This window comes from Portunus trituberculatus, chromosome 47 (assembly GCF_017591435.1).
Source record: "Portunus trituberculatus isolate SZX2019 chromosome 47, ASM1759143v1, whole genome shotgun sequence".
Taxonomy (NCBI): domain Eukaryota; kingdom Metazoa; phylum Arthropoda; class Malacostraca; order Decapoda; family Portunidae; genus Portunus; species Portunus trituberculatus.
The window spans coordinates 26,513,250-26,530,749 of NC_059301.1; the positions used below are offsets into that span (position 1 = coordinate 26,513,250).

General features: G+C 40.0%; 1 protein-coding gene across 2 annotated transcripts in view; it reads left to right on the forward strand.

The window, feature by feature from the left end:
- The window catches only part of LOC123520790 (lactosylceramide 4-alpha-galactosyltransferase-like), a 29,799-nt gene extending 24,645 nt beyond the window's left edge, over positions 1–5,154 (forward strand). The window contains exons 5-6 of one of the 2 annotated variants that reach the window (XM_045283386.1): positions 3,048–3,134; positions 3,615–5,154. In XM_045283386.1, coding sequence (XP_045139321.1) covers positions 3,048–3,134; positions 3,615–3,813 — 286 coding nt within the window. In that variant the 3' untranslated portion in view covers positions 3,814–5,154. Of the gene's footprint in view, positions 1–3,047; positions 3,135–3,613 lie in introns of both variants that reach the window. The other variant, XM_045283385.1, reaches the window with a different exon arrangement.
- Positions 5,155–17,500: the final 12,346 nt, after the last annotated feature.

The following is a 17,500-nucleotide window of genomic DNA, read 5'->3' on the forward strand; positions in this document are numbered from 1 at the left end:
GAGGAGGAGGAGGAGGAGGAGGAGGAGGAGAAGGAGGAAGACAAGGAAGAGGAGGAGGAGGAGGAGGAGGAGGAGGAGGAGGAGGAGGAGGACGAGAAGGAAGAGAAAGAAGAATAGGATGACAATAAAGACAAGAAAACAAGCGAAAAAAACAAAACAAAGAGGAGTACAAAGAAAAGAAGGAAAACAAAGACAATAAATACGGAGTCGAGAATGATGCGAAAGAAAACCATGTGGACAAAGATAACAAGAGTGAAGTCAAAGAATAAACATAAATAAATAGATAAATAAAATTCTAAAAATGTAGGACGGGAAGACCAATACTGCATAGGAAAAGTTAAAAAGTCTAGAGTGTAATGAAGAGTAATAAAGGTGAGAGTGACGAGAGGGTACAAAATTTTCCAGCAGTGGTTTTATAAGTTTCGAAGGACAAGCGTTGGCGAAAATATTGTCTTTTCTGACTAACACACGTCCAAACTTTTAAAAACAAGTAACTTATCTATGTGGTTTCAGAGTTAAAACAAACCAGTTCAATTATAATGCTAATATGTAATTACCTTGTGTTGTAAATATAGAGAACGATTAAACTGATGACAGACACAAAGCATGAAAAAAAAAAATAAATAAAAGGTCAAGTTCAACTATAATATTAATATATATAAATGACCTACCTATGTGGTATCAGAGTTAAAACAAACCAGTTCAATTATAAGGCTGATTTGTAATTACCTTGTGGTGTAAATATAGAGAACGATTAAACTGATGACATAGACACAAAGCATGAAAAAAATAAATAAATAAAAGGTCAGTTCAACTATGATATTAATATATATAAATGACGTGAGGCTTAAAAGTTAGATTTGGATTAAATTAAATTGCAAATATATAGACAGATGTGTGAGAAACAGCATCTAATTAAAATAACTCGAAACATTGGAAGATAGAAAAAAAATAATGACCAATAACAAGCATTTCAAAACATTAATGCTCATACAACAAAGCTAAATAAAAAAAAAAAAAATCTTTCATGAAAAGTTAAAGAGCAACTGAATTAATAAACTTGTAACACTGAAAAGATACAAGAGAAGTCTGAAGAATCAACGTTAAATTAAATAATGATTACCACCGTTATGAATCACCTAAAAATATCCATACTTAGCAAAAAGGAAAAAAAAAAAACACAAGAAATCAGTACTTTTCTTTCTATCACCATTAACAACCACCTGGAAAAATATATGTCAGATGAATAGAAAAAAACACTAGAAAAAAAAAACTGATCGACGGAAAAATACATAAGTACACAGTTCAAGGAAGAAAAAAACCTGCGATTATTTTGTACACCATCATTAGCAAGCAACCAGAAGAGAAAAAAACAAGTAGAGCAGGAAAGCAGAACAAGCGACAGAAAGATAGAAGCATTTACACATCAAGGTGGACAAAGGAGAGACTGAGTGACCTTTCCACATAGCTCCACCTTTCCACTCAACTCAGAAAGAGATGAAAACAATTAGCCACATGAAGCACTGTTACCGTACCCTTCACACATTTCCACTCCGCTCCAGACTGCATAGTAAAGAGAGAGAGAGAGAGAGAGAGAGAGAGAGAGAGAGAGAGAGAGAGAGAGAGAGAGAGAGAGAGAGAGAGAGAGAGAGAGAGAGAGAGAGAGAGAGAGAGAGAGAGTATATCTCTGAATACATGAGTCTGCTACTCTTAATAAATAACCGTGCAAAAAGATGGAAGAAAAAAAACGGAAAGAAAACAGAGAAAAAATGAAAGAAAGGAAGAAAACATGAAAATAAGAAAAGAACTGGAAACTGAGAAAAGTAATAAAGAAAAATATAAAGAAAATGTAAGCAAAAATAAAAACAAACAGTGAACAGATAAATCCATACACACACACACACACGAAAAAAAAAAAAAAGAGACAACGGAAGAGATGACAATGAATCGATCCATGAGTAAAAGAACTAAAACAAAAACCGCCACGAAAAGCATGCAATCTTACTGAGTCACTAACACACATCCAGCCAGCGAAAATAATACTGTTCTAAAATAAACCACACGCGCAGTTTATTGAGTCACTGATCCCCACGAACTCTCACAAAAAGTCAACAAGCTCTACGATGTGTGTGTGTGTGTGTGTGTGTGTGTGTGTGTGTGTGTGTGTGTGTGTGTGTGTGTGTGTGTGTGTGTGTGTGTGTGTGTGTGTGTGAATTTGGTATTCCGAACATTTTCTAGAGTATACTTGGCTATATGTTGATAAATTTATACTACTCTATAATTCCGTTTCTCACTGGGTTACCTTAGAGAGAGAGAGAGAGAGAGAGAGAGAGAGAGAGAGAGAGAGAGAGAGAGAGAGAGAGAGAGAGAGAGAGAGAGAGAGAGAGAGAGAGAGAGAGAGAGAGAGAGAGAGAGAGAGAGAGAGAGAGAGAGAGAGAGAGAGAGAGAGAGAGAGAGATTAGATAAACAGACAGGAGCAAAACAGACAAATGAAATACCGTAAAGAGGAAAAAGTAAGAGTAAAAGAAGACCAAAGAATAAATTTATAGCATCCACTTTTGTATTTTCTTCCACAGGGTTCTTTATCGTCTCTGTTTTGCCCTCTGCATTACCATACATATGAGAGGGTGGCAGTGTTCCCCCAAACTCTCTCTCTCTCTCTCTCTCTCTCTCTCTCTCTCTCTCTCTCTCAGGTAAAATAATAAAGGGAATTTCAGACACTTCCCTAAATCTTTTTCTTAATTTTACAGCGACCGTTTCTGTTGAATTGCTGCTATTGTTCGAGAGAGAGAGAGAGAGAGAGAGAGAGAGAGAGAGAGAGAGAGAGAGAGAGAGAGAGATGTGTGTGTGTGTGTGTGTGTGTGTGTGTGTGTGTGTGTGTGTGTGTGTGTGTGTGTGTTCTCCAAAGGTTTTTCTTCTCTCACATACACCATTATACATATGATGAAAGATACTTTTGTTTAAAACTGAGGGAACTGATATCTTAAGGATGGAAAGGAGATCTACTCATTAATCCCTACATCACGTTTTCATGCTCCATTTTCCAGATGTGGCCTGGAGCTTCCCTCTGGACGCACCCCACATTGCCCTGACGTAGTTGTGATGCCCCCGAGAGCCTTCTACCCCGTCCCTTGTGTGTGTGTGTGTGTGTGTGTGTGTGTGTGTGTGTGTGTCACGTTATTGGCAAAGTATATAAGAGAAAATCTGCATATGCGGAAAAAGAGGGAGGATTTGAATATCAAATCTTGAGAAAAAAAACAATTTCCTTTTCTCAAAGTATAGGTATCAATCGGTAAAGTAAGTATTTGTGAAACTATTCAGTTACTTTAGCTTGATTGTTAATAATACACAGACTTCATTTGAGTAACCTTAAATAGTCTACAGAGCCAAAAATCAAACACCAGACGCCAGTGTTAAAACAAATCCATTATTCACTCCTTTCGTTGTCAATGAAGTCTTTGTTACTAGACCCTAAACTCGCAACACAGCAAATCCATTCATTCATTGCAGTCTGAGGGATAAGAGTGAGTTAGCAACATTTGAATTCCTGTAATTTATGTAGAGTGAGTCTGTTCCATACTGGCATATCAGTCTCGTGTTGCTTGCCTCGCCAGGTGGGAATGGAAGCGTTACGTTACGGATGACCCGGAGCTGAGCCGCGACCTGCTGAATGACCCCCAGGTGCTAGTACTTCACGTGTGGAACCTGCACACGAGTCACGCCCTAGTGAGCCTCGACTCCCAGCAGCCCTACGCCCGAGCAGCCCAGGTGTTCTGCCCCATTACCGCCACCCACGCTGTGGACTCCATGTGATCTGCCACTGATGATATGAACTGATGTAAACTCATTCTGGTGTTAACAATGACTAGCAATGATAGTTATTTATTTCGTCATAGCCAATTCGTATCATGGTGTTACATATTTTTCTGAGATTATGTTATTCTGACGCTATAGTGGAGTGTTTCTTAAGCTGCCCTTATCAGCATGGAGCAGAGATAGTGTAGGAATGTGCTTCTATGAGTCACTTGGCTGGATGAAGGCGTATATTGAGATTACCGCAGTACGCGTATGACTGCACCGTTGTTCCATAGTCAAGATTAAACCAGAGAATGTTAAGACAACACAAATTAGCCACGTGTTGGCGAGTCAGATGCACCTTTGTACACATTCTCGGAGCGACGTCTTGGAGCGGGAAAGGTCACCAGGAAAGGGCCGCTTACTGTATTATGTAGACCAAGGCAGGGGCAGACGGTCGGCGGTCAGAAATTTGCGAGGTGTCTTGTGACCGTTGCAAATCAAATCATCCCCTCAATCTTGGGCTGAGTGCAGCAAAGCATCGGCAGCTGCATGTTGCCGAGTGGAAGTGTTCAAGGCCAAGCTAAAAGCAATGGGATGATTACAGTCTTGCTTCTTGTAATAACACATGCATTTAATAATCCAGCCTCACAGACACTGTATACGTGGCGGACCGACATAAATCTAAGGCAAACGTACAATTATGGAGAACTGAATACGTAGAGATAGAGCGTAATTCAGAAGCTAATTATTTCTAACGAAAAAAACTATTCGAATTCATATATAAGACGTAGAAATTTGAGGACCAGTAAGAGGGCAGCACTTGTTTGTCACTCCATACAACGAGACCACGAAAAAAATGACAAGCATCTGCGCCGCACCTTGACTACTTTCGAGGCCTCTAGTTCTATTTACATGGGTTTTAAAGGCATTTCTAATAATCTAGTAAAATATTTTAAGATTTCTATATATATTTTCAACAGGATGAACACTCCTGAAAACTGAATTATTCATCTCTACAACCAAGCAAAATATTCGTGGTGAGAGAACATAGCGTTTCTGAATAGGATATAGACACTCCTCAACACACGAAAAACTGAAGGCTGGAGAAATCTGAAAGTGTATTAGTGCAAAGATTTGGTATTTTCCTTCCCTCCCCTTACAACCCTCCCCATCACCACAACCGCAACACAACAAGTTCGTAGCAGCGCACCGGGAATCTACTGGGACGTACAGTAAGCCTCCATCCATTACCCGAGTCCTCGTCCAGGAGTAGGTGGTGTTTCTTTATGATTTGTGTATCGTGTTGTATATAAATGTTGTTTTATTTTTTGTATGGAAGTAAATGTATTTATGTGATATTGATGTTAGCGTCTATACAACCAAGAAAAGTCAAGCTAATACTGCTACTACTACTACTACTACTACTACTACTACTACTACGACTACTAACAATAATAATAATGATAATAATAATAATAATAATAATAATAATAATAATAATAATAATAATTGTAACAATAATGATAATAGTAATAATAATAATAATAATAATAATAGTAATGATAATAATAATAATATTAACAACAATTACTACAACAGCAATAACACCACCATCACGACCACCATTAACAGCAACCACCAATACATGTACTACACTCTTAAACTGAAAAGGCATTCCATTACGCCCAACATCCGGTTTAGTATACAAGTAAATTATTAATTCGTGCTATATCAAAATAGAGACGGCCATCTCTCTCTCTCTCTCTCTCTCTCTCTCTCTCTCTCTCTCTCTCTCTCTCTCTCTCTCGGTTGACGAAGTAACATGAAGGAGAGTGAGAGTTCTGGTCGCACCGCCCCTTGCCTCACCTGTCAGGCAGCTCAGCGCGGCGTATTACGTAATATGAACGAACACAAGGGACGGCAGATCCACCATATAGAGTCCTTGTACCATCACTCCTGATCACCACACGCCGCTCATCCCGGGTAAACACAAACACTCAGTCTAGCACACACTTGCAGCCGTTACGTCGCGTGGGCACAGAAGGAGGAGCGCCCTGGGGCCTCTAATTGCCACAACAACGTTACTACTATCGCATCAACGACACACTAGCCACCACTTCTTTTCAGCAGCGGCAACACGACCACCAATGATGCAGCCCCGGACACTACTACTATAGCTGCACCATTCTCACCACCACCACCACTAGGGCCAGGATTTTAGCAGCCCCGAGGGAGTGGGACAGAGAGAGAGAGAGAGAGAGAGAGAGAGAGAGAGAGAGATGGGCGGAGGGACGTAACCAGTTTTGCTATGCTGTTACCAACTAGAGGTCAATTGAATTTGTATTGTTATCTACCATCTCTCTCTCTCTCTCTCTCTCCTCTCCCTTTACTTTTTTTTTTTCTCTTCTATCCCCTCAAGGCATTCCACACCATGATGACTCTCTTCCGTCTTTCCTACTGCTTCGTAATGCTACACCCGTTTGCTAACACCCCCTTGACCTACCCATCTTCTCTACAGAGCAGTGTTAACGGAGTGCGGTCGTGATGCAGCATTTAAATTTAGAAAGAGATGAGATGTGCGAGAGAAGGAAGAGAGGGATACGGGTAGAGGATGCGGGGGTGACTGAGAGTTAAGCTAGCGTTACAGGTGATACATGACTCTATAACTGTTGCAGATAGGTTCAGGATCCACACATGCGGTTGTGTGAGAGTGGAACAAACTTCGCAAGAACCTATAAACTGTGTAGATGTTGTATGCAAGAGGTGGGTGGATGACTATATGAATGACTATAAGAGGTAGTCGGTTCTACTTTACGTATAATTGGTCAAGATAGGTGGATGATTCACATGAAGGGTTATATACAAGATTAACTGATTTGGCAAGGATGTAGCTTACAGTAAAAAATGTGTAGGTTCAAGAGGAGCGTGTATGAGAGAATATACGTTTTACACTATAATTGGTGTATAATTAGTGAAGACAGGCAAGAGATTCACGCACAGGGTTGCATACTAGTGGAGCAAACTTGGCAAAAAACGTGGTATGTATATAGAAAAAACGTTATATTCCAGATGGATATGTTTTTTGGGAAAACAATGAGAAATGTTAAGCTGTATGTGATATAAAATATTGCCTTATGTAGATCAACTCAGCTCTTGCAGGCTCCTTTCTTATCATAAGCTATTTCTATCTATCGCTGGTATGGTATGCTATTCTTTTCTTTAATCTTTTTTTTCTTTTTTTCTTTTTTGTATCGCTCCTCATTCCCTCTTTTTCACTTGGAATGTTTTTAAGGTCTGTATTGTCTCCGATATTACATTCGTGTGTTCATCTTTTCAATCTTTTTTTTTTATCAATTCCGGCTTTGCTACGTGAGCTGAAAAAATAAATAAGAAGTAAATGAAAATCCGGTTTTTGCGTCTTTTTCGTACCCAGTACTTTTTACGGGGATTTTGGAATGGAATTTTTTTTTTTCTTGCACCAAAAGTTTTTATTTTAACCTAAGAGAATGTCTTTACGCTTTATGCATGTATATATGCCATCTGTCTGTGTGTGTGTGTGTGTGTGTGTGTGTGTGTGTGTGTGTGTGTGTGTGTGTGTGTGTGTGTGTGTGTGTGTGTGATCGGGGAGTAAGGGAAGATGAGAGAGAGAGAGAGAGAGAGAGAGAGAGAGAGAGAGAGAGAGAGAGAGAGAGAGAGAGAGAGAGAGAGAGACTGACAGACAGACAGCCATCGACGCCAACTAGCCAGACAGACAAGGAGATAGACAAGCGCGCAGTTCATTACACTCACACACACACACACACACACACACACACACACACACACACACACACACACACACACACACACATACTCGCAGGCGATCATGAAAGACCACGATCTAATTGATAGCCATTTAGGATAATTAAGTAGTCACATAAACTTTTCGCACTTAAATTTTCTCTCTCTCTCTCTCTCTCTCTCTCTCTCTCTCTCTCTCTCTCTCTCTCTCTCTCTCTCTCTCTCTCTCTCTCTCTCTCTCTCTCTCTCTCTCTTCCTTCATCTGGACGCCTCGCCAGCACCTACAAATCAACGCACCCTTACACACACACACACACACACACACACACACACACACACACACACTTCTCCTTAACTCACCCTCCACACCGCCACAGCCCGGACATCCCAAATCCCTGGAGACAAGTGAGTGGCCTCCTCCATGAGTCAAGAGCCTTTATCAGCCGCCAGGGAAATACAAGGCCAGATAGATGTACATAAAAACTTTCCCCTCTTCCTGTTCCTCGAGTCTGCCAGAAGGAGAGAGGAAGGAAGGAAGGAAGAAGGGAAGTAAACAAGTAGGAAAGTCTGTAGGAAAAAATACTGCTCTTCTCCTGTTCGAATTGTATCATATACCTGAATCACGACTGAGTAGAGGCTAGAGGAAGGAAGGAAGGGAAATGGAAGGGAAAGGTACTAGGTATAAAAGGAGGAAAAATGACAGCTGAGGGTCACGCAGGGAAGGGAAAGTAGAGGTGGTGGTGGAGGTGGAGGTGGAGGTGGAGAGAAAGATAGAGCAAGGATCGTTCTTCAAGGGAATTCTCAGTGCTGCTTAGGGAATATCATATAAGGACCAGTGATCCGCTTCCGTGACAGCAGTAAGAGCATAGTGACGGGAAGGCGAGCAAGGAAGCGTGGAAACGGTGCAGGGAGAGGTGTGCAATAATTAACACTGAAACTGCCATCATTATTATTGCCTGCTGTGGTGATGGTGATGGAGATTGTGTTGTTGTTGTTGGTAATACTATATGGTAGGAAAGTGGTTATATTCTATTCACATTTTATTAATAAATTACTACTACTTCTATGTTCTCGGAAGCTAATTGTTAACCTGTACAGTAACCAAGCTAAGATATGAGATTATAAACTGTAATATTAAACCTCTCTTGTGACGGAGCAAATGTTCCTCAAGCCAGCAGTGCGTGAGATGCAGTGTTCCCGTGGCGTTATTTACCCCCTCACTTCAAATTATCTGTTGACGGTAATGGCACCGTCTGGTTGACTCCATCTGTGCTCTCCTCTCTCCCTGCTGGATGTAAGGAATCTAGGAACACATTCTTAAACCAGTGTCAGTGGGAATTACCGGTCTTCAAAGATGCTTTTCCTCAAAAGCTAGTACAAGTATGTCAGGGATTCTTCACTGAAAAAAATAACAAAAGAACACCGCGACAAGCCAGCTAATCATCTTTACAACCACCAACCACTCACAGCGCAGCAACGAACGTCTTCAGTTTATTTCTCTTTCTATTGATAATATAATGGAGATTTTGCATGATTTTGGGGAAATAACATAACGAAAAAAGCCGGCTAATCAACTCAGTCACCTTTAAAAAGAGTTTTTTAAGGGTTAGTGCTTTTCAAACAAGGGATAACTATTCTGGCAATTATCATTCACGGATGGCAAAGCAGTATATATAACACGTTAGTAACGAAACGCAAATATGAAGCATCGACTGTTTTGAATAAACTAGTTTATTAATAATGGAATTAAACTAATAAGTTCTATATTTATCTATGTAAACGAAAAAGCGAACCTTTCATGAAATAAATAGATCACTAAATAACGTAAATAAAATTAATCCTAAAAGCAAATGCATGGGAGTCATTGAGGGGCAATAGCTTCTGCATATATATACGTTGAAAAAAACACACCTTCCATACAAAAATATAACCAAAAAAAGGGAAATCAAACGTATGAAAATGATTAACCCTTTAAACGTATACGCACACCTGAGTAAACAAAAACACACCTTCCATAATAGAAAATATGAAAAAAATAATCAAGCAAAACGGAAAAGCAAACTGAAAAGCAAACGGATGAAAGTAATTGACAGACAAACATGCAGTTGTGACCAAAAAAGTCAGGACTAGGAAAAACTGCCTGAATTTATGACTCTGCAGTGAGAGGGAATCAACAACAAATATCCACACAAAGCCAACGCGCAAAGAGCCGCGAGAATATTAATGGACATGAGTTACATGTGGGATGGAGACGAGGAAAAATGGGCACATGTTTTGCCTCCATATATTTGCAAAGTGTCAGATTATTTCCTGGAATGGTTTTTAATTACTGCTCTCTCTCTCTCTCTCTCTCTCTCTCTCTCTCTCTCTCTCTCTCTCTCTCTCTCTCTCTCTTCCTAAATCAATAAATGAAACGTTTCTTATTACAATATCGGCTGGACAAACAAACAAGTGCAAAGTTTACGATAACATCAACAGGTCAGACCCAGCTGACGACAACGAGTTACTTCACTACAAACAAAACTGATTCACCGATAAGCACCACTCTTAATATTATCCTTGGCTGTCATGACAATCGGCACAACTATGACATTTGATTCTATGCAAATGCGAAGGGATCATCTTTCCAGACTCACTCATTTCCCCCCTACTCCCACTCTACCACCACGTTGGCACAGCTGCATATGACTGTACATTCGAAGCCTTTCAGTGAAGTTTTTTTTTTTTTTTTTTGGGGGTGATGAATAACTGAACAGTGCAATGTTTTTCTTGATGGAAAAAAGAGAAAGATTTAGTGCAAGAATTACTGTAAAAAAGGACGGCTAATGAGGAAGATCCAAATAGAAGAAAAAGGAAATAGAATGGAAAAAGAAAATCTTACTAATTGTCTCTCCTATATATTGTTATTGGAAGTCATAAATAAATTAACAACTGCACCAGTATTTCAAGAATAAATGTGTTTACATTATCAAACCTACTCTACAGAACAAAGAAAATAAAAATAAAAATATAAAAGGAAGAGACATTGCTCTCCTGAAGGCTCAAAGCATGCAGAGCAAATATATCAGACTTTCTAGGGATGGACACTGATGCTAGAGGGGTGTTCCAATACTGCGCCGCGACCGTTCCCACCTCAGCGGTTCCTGTGTTCGCCTGGAGGCAGACAGCTTGACATCGAGAGAGACAGTGGAGGGGGTGGAGCTGTCAATTTCTCTTCTACTATAAAACACACAGTGGCTGTACTAATATAACACTGACATAATATACTGAGTTAGAAGGAAAACAATACAATAATCAAGGTTTTGAAGGTTACCATCGAGAAAGACAATGTATAAAGTGCAGCGACACCTCAAATCATGAAGCACACAGTAATTAACTAAGCATCTCATAAGAACCAATTGACTTTGGAAAATTAAATAAAAGTCAATATTTTTTGTTTTTCCTTAGGCTCAAATTCTTAGATAAAACCAGCTCTAATAAGAACTGATTTAAAAGGCCACAGATATAACCAATCGGGTTCCCAGGGCTGCTTTATCTGTTTTGATAGTGCAGATTTTCTTGTTCAACTATCAGTAGAATCATGCTTTTGAAGAAACTCTAATAGCTTCCATCATTGTCTGTTAAAAGTAATAAATCTATAGCGCTATGACAATTTATAGTGCTATGACATCCTGAATCTCATTTACCACGCCTTATAGAACCACTTACCTCTGACGTCTTCAAATTACATAAAACGTTAAATACAATGAAAACAAGAACGGCAGGCTAATCGACGCATGATCATAACTACACACAGGAACAGTCACTAAGTATAATGGATAAACTTTCACTACCACGCAGAACATTATCACAACAGCACCGTGGCACGTGTTACAATATCCGTCATTAAGTTAAGACTCTGATATGGTAATCTGGGAAAGCCACCTGCCACCAATACATCATGGAATTCAACTGAACATATACACCATAATGGAAGTTAAGATGCAGCCACCCATGTCCTTTATGGCACCTCTCATTATGCGCTCCACCGACTAGGCAGCCACGCAACACAACACTTGAAGGCTACTATCACCTATACAGAACGCAGTATATTGGGGTATTTCAGGTTGTGGAGTGAGGCATGCTTCTGGTGTGTGTTTATGGTGTGATTTGTAGAAAGGGATGTATTGTTATTATATGTTCGTCTGTCTTTTTTTTTTCTTGTCATTGTTTTTTTTTTTATTGTTTACCTGTCTATCTATGCACATGTGTATTCTGGCTGTTAATCGACATTCTCTCTCTCTCTCTCTCTCTCTCTCTCTCTCTCTCTCTCTCTCTCTCTCTCTCTCTCTATATATATATATATATATATATATATATATATATATAATAAAATAAACAAACAAAATAAATAACTAAAATGAAATACACAAAGAAACAAAATAAATAAATTCATTCATTCATAAATAGATGAATGAATAATAATTAAATAAACAAATAAATAAGTTCCACAAACCGTACAAGAAAATCAGAACCACACACACACACAAAAAAAAAAAAAAAGACACTTTCGACCTTCAAACACGCAAAAAAATAATTGTGCTATAAACTAGAGTCAACCCCGCCTCTACCAGTCCCTTACAAAAAACAAAATAAGAGGCACTAGTACTATTTCCTTTACAAAAAATATAACCATCCACCCCCCCCCCACACACACGCACATACCCATAGACTACAATACCACCCAACAGTAGAAAAGCGGCCTTGCAGGAGGAGAAAGTTAGATAAGTACTGTGAATTATCTAGCCATCCACCTTTCCTCCGGCGCCAGTCTCCCACTCCACCGACCATCCATCCATCACTTCCTCTCCCCGCCTCTCGAAGCCAATCTACGTAGCGCTAATGGAGGCCCACTACTGTTTGGGTGTGTGAGATTTCCGATAAGAGTAAGAGTAGGCCTTCAGGCAGAGAGAGAGAGAGAGAGAGAGAGAGAGGGGTGAGTGAGTGAATGAAGAAGAGAGATTAGATTAGCCCCTATCTTTCGTTACTAAACACCTCTATTGTGTCTGTGTAAATATACGTTTCATAAATAACTTGTTAACTATTCTAATGCTATAGTTTATTCCTTATTGCCAAAAACTGATCGGTTAAGAAAATATAAGGACGTTACTAGTAAAATTTTCGTTTTCTTTGAACACGGATAAGCTAATTTTCTATGATGTTGGATGAGGATAAACTACGTTGATTTTTTTTATTTTTATATTTTGACGTCATATGCAAAACTATTAACGTTTATCGCACTTTATTATGTAATACTCTCTCTCTCTCTCTCTCTCTCTCTCTCTCTCTCTCTCTCTCTCTCTCTCTCTCTCTCTCTCTCTCTCTCTCTCTCTCTCTCTCTCTAACAAGTTCTGTACACATAAATGATCTGGCCTTCACCAATTCACACAAGAATGCCTTATAACATCGGTAATAAATACGCTGTTCTTGAGAAGAATGATAGAGATAGGTCAGTTACGCACCAAACTGGTATTTAAGACCTTTGTCATCATTATTCCACACACACACACACACACACACACACACACACACACACACAGACACACACAGAGACATACATACATTCAAACCACTCAGCTTCGCCTTCAGAATGATAACAAGAGACCAGGAACTCAGCTGCCAGTAGCCACCGGTCTGCTCTGAATACAATAGAGTAACTTATGTTGTCTTGACTCTTCCTTTACTTATAAATTGATTGTTTTATTCTCGTCCTATTTTTCTCCGGGTACTGTGGTTGTTTTATTATTTGAGTTGAAGTGCGAGTGATGTATCTATATAAAAAATGTGTTTGTTTGTGTGTGTGGGGAGGGGAGCACAAATACGCCATATTGTTCCACAACCAAAAGATTCACCAAAGTCTCCCCTTGTATCATAAAAGAAATCGGCTTTAATACACCAAGGAAAACTAAAAGGCGGTAAATGAGGGTGAACATTGAAATTAGGCATTGCATCACGACACTTAACCACACTAGCTGCCTCCCCTGACAGATGACTGATGGCCCTAACACCCTCGCCACGCGCACACCTTCCTTCCTACCAGCTCCCCCATAGACCCTCTCTGTCCCTGCCTTTGCCTCACGGACACACTATTCACGTCGTTCACTCTGATAACATCGCTGCCAGCCTGACGCCACTTCTTCAGTTTGAGTGGTTACAGTACTTCCCACCGCCTACTATGGGGCAGTGACCTTCATCCTGGTGGGACCGTGGGGGAGGACGGGAGGAGACTGGGCAATGTGAGCGTTAAGGCCACAGAGGCGAATGTTAAGGGCGTGGAATGGGGAGGGAGTGCGCGTCGTGAGTGTGAAGAGCAGGGTGATGAATAGGAGTGATGGCAGTTGGAGTATGTGGGCGGGGACTGCGGTGGTGAAGGAGGACGTGTTGGTGGTGGTAGTGGTAGAGCTAGTGGTGTAACAAAGTGTGCATTGAAGTTATGTAAATGACCTCAATGCGGTGTCCAGCTTTGCCTCGCCTCCTTATCCTCGCCTTGTCTCACCATCCAACATCCAGTTCCTGCTCTTATTTCTTAGCGCACCTTGGCTCGTATCAAAACAACCGCTGAAATGTCCAGATTTGACTGTAGGGGTGCTAGGTCCGGAAAGCTTATGAAACGCTACCCTTAGCCATACCGGCGTGGTGTGTGAGTGAATCCTTCCTGGCCACGGAGGGAAGGCAATGTCGTGGTGTGGATGGTGGTAGTGGTGGTCACGAAAGCAACAAAATAGTATGAGAGAGAGAGAGAGAGAGAGAGAGAGAGAGAGAGAGAGAGAGAGAGAGAGAGAGAGTGTGAGGGTCATACTAAGATAAAATAAGGGTAAATCAAATATGCTTTGTCCTTCGTTCATAAAGGAAAAAAAGAAAAATGAGATCCTTATTGCAAACATTCAAGGATGCTACAGTGAATTCAATATATACATACCAGACTCCAATAAGAGCTGCCTGCAATATAATGTCCCTGCACTGTGTCAAGGCTCCGCAGCCACTGTGTCCATGCCGCACCTCACCTGCTCATAACACACTGCGCCACGCTCCTGCAAGGTCAGAGATAGGACATAGAGCAACAGCTAATTGAGGATCGACCTTATGAATATATATGGATGAATTAACTATTGTATGAATAAATAACGTATGAAATAAATACAAACGTCTGAATAAATAACTAAAGTTAATGTATGACAAAACGTTTATTCTTATTTTGATGTTTAATGTGTGTGTGTGTGTGTGTGTGTGTGTGTGTGTGTGTGTGTGTGTGTGTGTGTGTGTGTGTGTGTGTTTGTTTTCTCACCACGATTATTTTTAAAAGTCACAGAGAATATTAACCAGATTCTCAAGTCTTTCCCCTCTTGATTTTGTAGAAATCTTAACTTGTATATCCATAGAACGGTAAAGACATCCTTGAAAGTCTTTCTAACTTTAAGTATAGCCTTTTGAAGGTTGTGGAGCTGTCGTGCAGAAATGTCTCAGGGCTCTCTTCATGCAGGGAGCAGCAATCATAGCTAGTCAAGGTGATGTCTAACAACTGTCTGTCCCTGAGGCGTTCCGTCTGTCAAGAAGCAGGCCATAATAATGAAGGGAACCATCTGGACTGTAAACACGACTAGTCCAGGTATGGGTGGCGCGGCGAGGTAAATCATGTACTACCCAAGGCAGCCAGCCAACACTGCTGACCTCGTACTTCATGCTATCGTTGAAGCAATGAAGGACCATGTGAGGCCTAACAGCCCAGGTACAGCTTAGTGAAGAGCCTTTTCTTCGATCATTTTATCAGTTAAGGTTTGACTAGTTTATCGATCCAATATTGTGTTATATGACGTATTGAAGATATGTTTTCATCCTGTAAGCTGTAATGAATAGAAATAAGTTAGAGAACTTGTTTGAATTGCCAAAAATAAGTTTATTAATGTAAGTGTATGGGATGAATTGACCAAAGACACGTTGGACACGAGAGAGCAACCACGTAAAGCTCATCTTGACTATACAAGACGATTGTGTGATAGTTTTGTCCAGAATCCAGTTTTTCAACATAAAGTTCATAAGCTTTAATTAATAGCAGATTCGGTACAGGACAGGGAAATAAATATCGTCTATCATCATGTTAACAGTGGCCAGGATACGAAAAAAGCTGCACATTCATCACTATTTTCTTCCTGGCAAAATTGAGGAAGATAACTGCAGACCTTTGACGCCTAACTGAGAATAAATAACGACAATAATAATAACAACAACAACAACAACAACAACAACAACAACAACAACAACAATAATAACAATAATGATAATAATAATGATAATAATAATAATAATAATAATGATAATAATAATAATAATAATAATGATAATAATAATAATAATAATAATGATAACAACAACAACAGCAGCGATACCATAGAAGCCATCCACTTCCATCCTCTCTTATCCACCCGCTGTCTACAGGATGCTGACGAGGAATTGAACACCTTCTCTTAGCTTACGTCTTTTTTCTTTTACCTCGAACAATTCTACTCTCTTCCTTTTCATCTCCACTTTCCTCCACGGCTGTTTCAATGCCATCATGTTAGGACGTAACTTTCTCCATTCAAAGGTTCTGACAACAGTGTCGCAAAGTTTTCCTCTGCAACTCGCTCACCATCTTCCTTGTATTCCTCATTGACCTCATTGACTCCGCGCCACGTCTAGTAATGTGCTCATAACTTTGTACTACATTTTCTGACGTCCAATGATCCACAGCGCTCCTCAGCGGAAACTTCCAGAAACTCCCACCTAAAAAGACGGCCATCCTGTCATTCTATGACTCCTGAATGAAAAAAAAAAAAGTCAGATCTCGTGGCTTTTAATGCCACGAGGTCTTCTTCCCTTAATTTCTCTATTGATTTGCGTAACTTTTCACTAATTTTTTTCTCCTTCGTTATCAATTACAGCCACAACTAAAATAAATAATGTTAATTTTCCGGTTCCTTCATCAGTCTTAGCTCATGTATAGGTTTCTACCTCATATTCTCAAACATATTTTGCCTTCTTAAGGATTTCCTTTTAAAGGCCACAGTGATTTATCGAGTTATCACAAGTTAAAAGAAATGCAGTTACTAGGACTGTAAGACGATTTGAGTAAAATTAGTTTGAGTGCAAAAAAGATTTGTTACTGAGGAAGATTAAGTTACGAGTTTCATTAATTTATTTTCTACCACAATAAGACACACACACACACACACACACACACACACACACACACACACACACACACACACACACACACACACACACACAGTTGCCAAACATAATTCAAAATGGATTTTGACATTATGAAGTGCTTTTGCATTCAACAGTTAGCTTTATTCCAAATATTTGAGAACAGTAATATGCGTGCCTTTAATAACAGAACTAGCTGATGACATCTTACGAAATGTGTTCGTCTCATCGTAATATCCATCTGGGAGAGAGAGAGAGAGAGAGAGAGAGAGAGAGAGAGAGAGAGAGAGAGAGAGAGAGAGAGAGAGAAATACCTGAAGATGTCATGAATTCATAGAGCCTGAAGGTTTTTGACTGATGGCTGGCTGTCTTGTATCAATGTTTAGTGTACGCCTCACAATGCCTCTTACTTATAGAATGACACAAAGGGCAGGTAAAACTTTCTCAATCAGCAAAGCATCACTGTACTCTCATAGGATGCCTCTCTTTTACCGAAAATAATAGTGCTGGGCTGTCATCCTACTGCCTGAAAATATTTATAGGCGCATTAGGAGTAGCCGTCACTACTCCTAGCCACTAAAACGTATTTCACTGTTTCACTGTTTGATCTGCTGCAGTCTCTGACGAGACAGCCAGACGTTACCCTACGGAACGAGCTCAGAGCTCATTATTTCCGATCTTCGGATAGGCCTGAGAC